Source organism: Pinus tabuliformis, chromosome 4_2, assembly GCF_031772625.1.
Source record: "Pinus tabuliformis cultivar Carrire ecotype Pingquan chromosome 4_2, CPIR1, whole genome shotgun sequence".
In the NCBI taxonomy this organism is placed as follows: Eukaryota; Viridiplantae; Streptophyta; class Pinopsida; order Pinales; family Pinaceae; genus Pinus; species Pinus tabuliformis.
This window is the reverse complement of record NC_142304.1, coordinates 334585494-334594241: the sequence shown is the minus strand read 5'-3', so window position 1 is coordinate 334594241 and position 8748 is coordinate 334585494. Positions and strand designations below refer to the sequence as shown.

The following is an 8748-nucleotide window of genomic DNA, read 5'->3' as shown; positions in this document are numbered from 1 at the left end:
CAACTTCAGATTCCTCTCTGTATAACTGGATCATGGGGAGTTTTGGTGTAGAAGATGAGTAGGTAGAGGCAGGCAGCGACGCAGAGGTGGTCAGATTTTAAGGACAAGTACCCCACAGTTTAATAGACTGTACGCACATTGCAGCACCATTTTTGCTCGCAACTGTCCTTTCTCAGGCTTTCAATATTTTGAATATTGAAGCGGCTGGAAGTTGGAATTATGGAGACACCAGTGAGGCTGTTTTGCTGGTTTGGGTTTTTGGCGTTGATTCATTATACCCATTATGCGGTTGCCGAATATGTTTCAGTGCTGGGAGATCCGGGCATGACGAGCAACCGAGTGAGGGTGGCACTTGAAGCCTGGAACTTTTGCAACGAAGTGGGTCAAGAAGCGCCGGAAATGGGTAGTCCTCGATACGCAGATTGTACCGACTATGAATGTCGAGGTTTTCTACCAACTCTGGCTCATTTCTTAATATGTTTTTTATTATTGTTGTTGTTGTGATCACTCAGTCGCTTTTGTGTCTGTTTTTTTAATATTCGAAATAATTGTGAAATTTTTGTGAAGGACATAGTCTTATTCAGGATTGGATCATAAGACATGTGGTTGTTTTTATTATGGATTGTTTCGTGATCAAATTATCTTATAATTAAGAAATATATAAATTTTTAGATATGAAAAAAATAAAATGAATAATGTATTTGATAAATGTTTAATATTTGATGTTGTGGAGAAATTTTGTTAAATTGTGTGTTGTTTTGAGTAAAATGATGTGTCAGGTGAACACTTCATCAATATTTATAAATATGAAACTTCATAAACAATGCACAGTTTACCTAAAGTTTTCCATCACAATAAATCAAATTAAATCAAAATATTAATGGTAAAAGTATTAATATTTGTTTAGAGTTATATTATTATAGACAAAGTATGAGTTTGCATCATTAGAAAGTAATATATGATGAGGTATATTATTTTTAAGTAACTTGTTAATTTTGAAAGTTCTGAAAATAAAAATTGGTAAGTACTCGATTATTGGGCCTATGGTTTTTAGTAATTTATTAATTTTGAAAATTATATTGTTTTTATTAATTTTTAAATATAATTTATATTTGAGTATTTTCTTATTACAATAAATAAGAAAGAAAAAAAATTATAGTTATTGAGAAAGAAGAAAAAAAACATAAAACTTATTATTATTGATATTTCTATTTATTAATTATACGAAAAATTAAAAAACTTCAAAAATTTTAATTGTTGTGCATGTTTCTATGTTTACTTCCTCTAATACATAATCCAGTTAAAATGTTGTGCATGTTTCTATGTTTACTCCCTCTAATACATAATCCTATAGATCCAGTTTCTTTTAATCTGTTCTCATCTTTAATTTATTAAAAAAATATATTCCTGAAATGTGACTAACATTAATTTAACAATCTAATAATTTTTAACTGTTACATATAATTTAATAATATTTAGAGTTAATATTAATCTCATCTTTAATTTATTAAAAAAAATATTCCTGAAATGCGACTAGCGTTAATTTAACAATTTAATAATTTTGAACTGTTACATATAATCTAATAATGTTTAGAGTTAATAACTTAATATTTTGATAATTTTTAGGTTAGAAAACGTGCGAAACTTCATTGCCATGGTCACTGCACCGATTGGCTGGGAAGTCGTTGACATGTGTGTTACTGTTTTAGGGCAACATGCATATGATTGTGGTGAAAACATCTGGATAAATGAAGGAAACAAAACCATGTAATTCCAATTACTTTAGGTTCATTTTAATTTGAGTTGAATTTCAATACATAGTATATTTTTATAATTTAAATTTAAATTAAAAATATTATTAAAATTTAAAAATCTATTTCCCGATTAGGGTGTTAGCCGGAGGTATCGGGATTAGAAATTGTAATTTTGTAATGATCAAGGTGTTATAGGTGTTATTTTGTAATGATCTGGGTGAAGGTTTATCACTCTCCACATGCATAAGGCATATGGAGAGGTGGTGTCATGCCCCCAAGTCTACAGTTAATTTTTTTCCGTGTCCGGCGGGGTGCGGCACCACCGAACGTTCACTTTTTAACAAGTTCCCGTTTATGGACTACGCCTTAACCAACATAATTGTCTTTAAACCGATATATAAACAAGTCTTCACTTACAACCATAACATTAATACTCATAATACATTATATCCATTCATAACATTATCATATGCAATTTAAACCAAGACACAATTGCAATAATAATCTGAACGGGAGGGGCAACTCCCGGTTGAAGTCTGCCCAAATATATTATGAAACTCTTTTTCAATATTACAATCGTTCAAGTGTGCCGGGCAATCCCACGGCCAACACTTAGAAGAATTACAATGAAGGCAAGAACGCCTTGTTACAACCCGATACCAAATTACCTCCGGTTAGAGCGAGCTACCCGAGCTACTCTTAAAACTCCACCGAATTAACTTCTGCACCGAACTGCCTTTACCGTGAACTGTTCGACCCCCAAACAAATTCCGGTTTGAACTGCGCACTTATTTACTTGCTGCGCACGAGAGATGCGCACCTCTTGTCCTCTTAACTCAAGATCGAAGTCCTAGAGGAGAGCGAAGTGCGTTGTTGCAAATGAGCTAACTGCGTCCTCCATATATAGCCAATTCAACTCATTCGTGGAGGGGTGTCAGCTCTTAGGCCGACCCCCTAATTTCATGCGTTGAAGCCCCTTTAATTAATTATGGGCAGGTCGGCCCTTGCCTAAAGGCAAGGCCGCCCTCGCCCCTTATAAACTTTCGCACTTCCATCGCATTACTTTGTAATTCGCAGAGCCTCCAAGAATGTCACAACCGACTCATGTCGCATTGCTGTTTCTGTCCACCGCATTGCTGTTCGCCCGTCGCATTGCTGTTCCTGTCCACCGCATTGTTGTTCGCCCATCGCATTGTTGCTCGTCCGCGCCCTTGTTCGCTGTCGTGTCTTGCCCGCCGTCGTATGGAGGGGCGCCCGCCCAGGTCGCCCTTCCTTCGTCCACGTTCACACGCCCAACTGTCCACACATGTGTTCTGAACCAGCTCGTGCCAAGTCCGTGTCCACCAGCTCGTGCCTAAGTCGCCAACTCGCCGCTGTCCACTGTGCCACTGTTTGATGATTCACCCGCCGGGTGTGGGTCACCCTTGGGTCGCCCGCCCGTTGGGCGCAGGTCGCCTTCGGGTCGACTCATGTCTCGGCTCACCCGATCCTTAACCAAATGTTGTTCCGCCGGTTTGGTAGTCGCCTCCGCGCTCAAGACCTGCTGCAGCTCGCCTTTCGTGCGCCGAATAGCATACTTGCCCAACCGGCTGTAGCTCGCCGTGCACGGGTCGCGGTGCCCGGGGCGCCCTCCCGTCATGCACGGGTCGCCCGCGGGTCGCCCACCCAGGTCGCCCGCCCGTCGTGCACGGGTCGCCCACGGGTTGCCCACCCGGGTCGCCCATCGGGTGAAGGTGCACTCCTGCCCGAAACGCTAGGGCGTTACAGGTGGCCTCTCACATGCAGTTCGTTAATGTGATTAAGGAAAGTGACACTAAGAGAGTATCATTGAGGTTTTATGGTATATTTATTATAAGGGTAAGTAAATTTTTTATTCTAGAGGAAAATTTGGTTACAGATTGGTTCATGGATGGTTGCGGACTTGAGAAGGTGTTCTTCGTGGTTATCTATCTAGTTGTAGTCCGTTTTTAGTTTTTTTGGTGTTTGATGGAAGTTTCACCATGGTTTTTGGGAAGAAATTGATGATTCCATTGGGGGTTTGTCTGTATTCATTCTTTTCTCTCTATATTATGGAACTATGCTTTCCCACATGGGAATATACTGGGAGGGACAATTAAGGCAAATAATGTATTCTCTTTGTCTATTCCCTAGGGCATTGGTAGTGATATTTTAACGGTTGTATTCTATCATCTATTTTGGGTTTACATGGTTTTGGTTCGTTGTTGTTTGTCTCATGCCCACATCTCAAGTTGCTTATGGAAGGCCTCGTTGTATTTTTATGGGCTCAAGGATTTGCTCCAACCCATTTTCATTGCTCATTGCACGACAAGGTGTCGGTATACTTGCTGTGTTCTACTCTCCTGCCTTGACAGGTTCTCCTATTCACAACGGGTTTTGGAATTGCAAGGTTGATGTACTTTGGTTAGCCAAGGGTCTGTCACTTTGGTTTCTGGTCGATATAGTCAAAGGTTTTAGCTATAATTATCTCATGGCTTGTGCGGCCTCAGTGAAGGGCCAGCAAGCCGGGTGTACCCGTGGCTGCGGAAAAAAACCTGATGAAGACACATGAGGGAAATCAATCCCACCCTCGTTCAGGAAGAAATAGAGGTCGAAAAACAACCTCTCATCTTATTAGAGATGCCGCCAATGCCTACTAGGAGGGAAGCTCACCTCAGGTGCGTCAGCTCATTGCAGGGTGGGAAGCTGAATTGAATCATCGAGTTGCAGATATAGAAATTGACATAGAAGATTAGCAGGACTTGGTGCCCAATCCTAGTCACCCCAACGATTGGTCCTCTCAGTATAAGCAATGATGCCGGTCACTCCAAAGGTCGGTCCTCTCAATATAAGCAAACAATTTATCTATATTGGTTGATGAAAAACATAATAGCTAAAATAGTGGTAAACTCCCCTTCGGACTCCTCCAAGACTACTTAGGGATTCCTAGAATTCCATAAGGAATTTCAACTGATTCAGTTTAAGTTTAAACAACAGAATGGACGTCTCAGTCACATCAAAAAGCATAGTCCATGCATCCCACAAACTGAGCTTCTAGGTTCCAGTGGGAAGGATTTAGCTCTTGTGGATTCCTCTAATGATTAATAACATGATGGTTTCATCTTTGTTTTTTACTTTTTATATATGAAGAAGACTTTAATTTATGTTTTACCTTATTTAAGGTATAGGAAGTATAAGGATACTTAGACATAATATTTAGACTATAATTTATGTTTTAAGTTATTTAGAATATAGGAAATATAAGGATACTTAGACATAATATTTAACACTGCTTGTGTGTGAGGCTTCAATTATTTTATTTTTGGATGGCATATAATGCACTTAGGTAGTCAACATATCTGGTTTCCCTCTTGGCAGATTAAGGCCATCTAATCATCTGAGTTCTAGTTGCAACCTGCCATTTTTGAAAAAGAAATGAATGAAAAAGTCTTGTCAAACTTATAATATTTTTATTATTTAAAATCTATTATAAATATATGAAATAATTTAGTTTAATATTTAAATTTTTTAATTATTAAAATGTTGATATTTTAATAAATAATATTAAATAATATTAATTAGTGTTATTTATAAAAATTAATTAACATATAAATAATAGAAAAAAATACATTAGACATATATCAACCACATTTAATATAATTATATGAATATATTATTAATTTATATAAATTTATATATTAAAAATTAAATAATTTAATAATTCATTTATTTTTCAATTAACTAAATTTAAAATTCAAAATTTTCAAATAATTTCATTTCATGCTTATTATAAAATAATTTCTTCTTAATTCAGTCCAGCACTTCTCAATCTTAACCAAAAAAAAAATAGATCAACATTTATCTCATGTCATGAGAGTACCCAGAGATATATTATTTGCATTTTGTTCGGTTTCATTGAAGCGAAATGTGCATATGATTTGCAAACCATTTATACTCCTCCATCACTCACTTTTGAAATTTAAAAAGACTGGAAATCATACATAATCAGTTATAATATAAGTTTCCTCCCAAGTGATTTCCTAAGTTTTGCTAACCTTACGAAATGGGTAGTCCTTGCAAATATTTTTTATTTACTTAACAATACATTGATACTTATATATAGCGATGTGTGGTGAGACAGTTGGATTCTTTCGGTTACGAAGTCAAAGTTCAAATTATATTGAGTATATTGTTTGGTAAATAGATTTTTTTTAATGTGATTTTAGGTTACAAAGTTAAAGTTCAAATTACATTGAGTATATTATTTAGTAAGAAATAGACTTTTTCTAGATATGATTTTCGTGCTTGTCAAAATTATAAAAAATTAATATATCTAACTTACGAGTTATTGAATATATTCTTAATGTTTATTGATTTTGAGTGTACTTTAGTTCTAGATTTACCACATTGTTATGTCCTGATAGGTAGATTTATTTGCTCTAACCTTGTCTGCAAACATGCTCCTGATGGACATTTTATTCACATGCAGGAACCACACCGTGCAGCGTAAATAATAGGGTCCAAACTAGCGACAATTTATTACATGTAGGGCAACGATTCCCTAACCCGTGGTTCGAACCTTCCACTGATCCAGACCTATACGCAGTGGAAAAGGAGTTATACCTTGGCTCCTTGTGTGCAGTTCCTGACGCACCAAAACCATGGGAGTTTTGGATGATCATGTTAAAGAATGGGAACTATGATACAGAGTCAGCTTTATGTCCTGAAAATGGGAAAAGGACAGCTCCTTTTACACAGCCTGGAAGATTTCCCTGCTTCGGTAAAGGCTGCATGAACCAGCCTCTTGTGTTCCATAATATGTCGACTATTCAACCAAACTACCTGACAGGAAGCTTCTATGGATCATATGATTTGGATGCTGATTTAATTGCAGGAATACAAAATATATCCTATTATTCGGTTCTATGGGACAAGAATCCTGAAACAGGGAGTTGGGTATTTTACCATACATTAAAAACTTCCAGAAAGTATCCATGGTTGATGTTGTATCTGCGCGCTGATGCTACTCGAGGCTACTCTGGAGGATACCATTATGAAACTCGGGGGATGATGAGGCAGCTTCCAGAGTCACCGAATTTTAAGGTTCGTTTGACCCTCAATGTAACACAAGGGGGTGGTCCAAAGAGCCAGTTCTATCTCACTGATATTGGGAGTTGCTGGAAAAATAATGGAAGCCCATGTGATGGGGATGTACAGACTGATGTTACTAGATACAGTGAGATGATCATTAACCCAGATGTTCCCAGTTTTTGCAGCCCAACCACCCTTGTTAATTGTCCCCCTTATCACGTCACTGCCCAAGGCAACAAGATCTATAGAAACGATACAAATACCTTCCCATATACTGCATACCACTATTACTGCTCCCCAGGCAATGCACGGTATTTGGAGAAGCCTTCTGGTGTTTGTGATCCATACAGTAATCCACAGGCACAGGAAATTATGCAGTTATTGCCACATCCAGAATGGGGAGTCCATGGTTATCCCTCCACACCTGGAGAAGGATGGATTGGTGATCCTAGAACCTGGGAACTAGATCTTGGAGTCCTCTCCAGCCGATTATACTTCTATCAAGTAATTTCTTTCATTTATTGTACCAGTAGGTTTTAAGTGTTAATCAGTGTTATTAGCCATTTAAATGCCGTCCTCTGTTTCTGGCTGCAAGTTAAATACCCCATATTTGACTCATGAGTGCCTTGATGGGTGTGGTGTTGCAGGATCCAGGGACAGAACCTGCAAAGAGAATATGGACTTCGATTGATGTTGGCACTGAAGTATTTCTGAGTGACAAGGATGAAATCGCAGAATGGACTGTTAGTGACTTTGATGTTGTTATTCCCCTGGCAAATAAAAACTGAGAATCAGTTAAACTTCATGAAGATGAAGTATTCGGCTGTGATAAGTCCAACAAGTATCTGGACTCAGTCAAACTATTTCATTCAATCACTGAAGTAGCATTCGCTATGTTGCAAATTGATTGAAGCCATTTTTGTCCTTAAGGCTTTCGTAACCTCTCTCACTGTCAACAAATTCTGAATTATGCAGAATTTTGTGGGCCATTGATTCAGCAATGGACCATTCCAAGATAGCTGGAGTATAGTTTATCCCAATAAAATTGAAATGGCCTCAAGACGGATTAACAATTGAAAATTGAAATCCAATTACAATGAAATTCACAATCTGTCATATGTATGGTATGTTAACTGATTACAACTAAGCTGTAATTCTATTTATATTTATGAAAAGACATAAAATATAGAGTAAAAGATAGATACGTTTTTTTATGTATATGTTTTATTGAAAATAGAATATGTCATGATTTTTAGAGTTGTAAGAGTTTCAAAATAATATTGTTTGGATATTTAATTTTTTTTTTTAATATGTAATTTAACATTTAAATCAAATCAAATAAATGTATGCAAATTGTAACTATAAAATTATATAAATTAATATTCAAATGATATGTATTTCATTATAATTCCAAAAGTTAAAATATCATGAGAAATCATTACTTAAGTTTTTATTAAAATCTTAAATATCTAAATTTAATGAGCACTTTACAATGTATTTCACTTTAGAAAAAAATAATATGGAAATTTTAAATCAAAGAGATAGCTACAAATATACAATGAATGATATCACTCGAAAAAATATCTAGTTATCTAGAGAACTATTATTTTGATGTGTATAATATCTTAAAAGACATCACAAAAGTATTGAAATATTGCACACATTTGCAAGACATGAATTATCCATCCTTATGGCATGATATTTTCTTTTATAATATATTTCTTTTAAATATGCTTTAGAGAGTGCATCTTAAAAGAGTGCATTGTAAAGGGGTGTGTTTTAATGGGAGAATGTGCTTTGAGGGAGAACACCTAAAAAAGGTGTGCATTAAGGGAGAGGAGAGAGCACTAAGAGAGAGTCCTTAAAAAGAGAGCAAACTAATGGTATTAGTTATGAAAAATTATAT

The 8748-nt window shown here is 36.3% G+C and overlaps 1 protein-coding gene across 1 annotated transcript; it reads left to right on the top strand.

Annotated features, from left to right (window-relative positions):
* The first annotated feature begins 219 nt into the window (after positions 1-219).
* On the top strand, positions 220-7630 carry LOC149169312 (uncharacterized). Its single transcript, XM_089425153.1, has 3 exons — positions 220-445; positions 6241-7346; positions 7490-7630. The coding sequence occupies exons 1-3, from the start codon at positions 220-222 to the stop codon at positions 7628-7630; spliced, it is 1473 nt and encodes a 490-aa protein (XP_089281279.1).
* The last annotated feature ends 1118 nt before the right edge of the window (positions 7631-8748 follow it).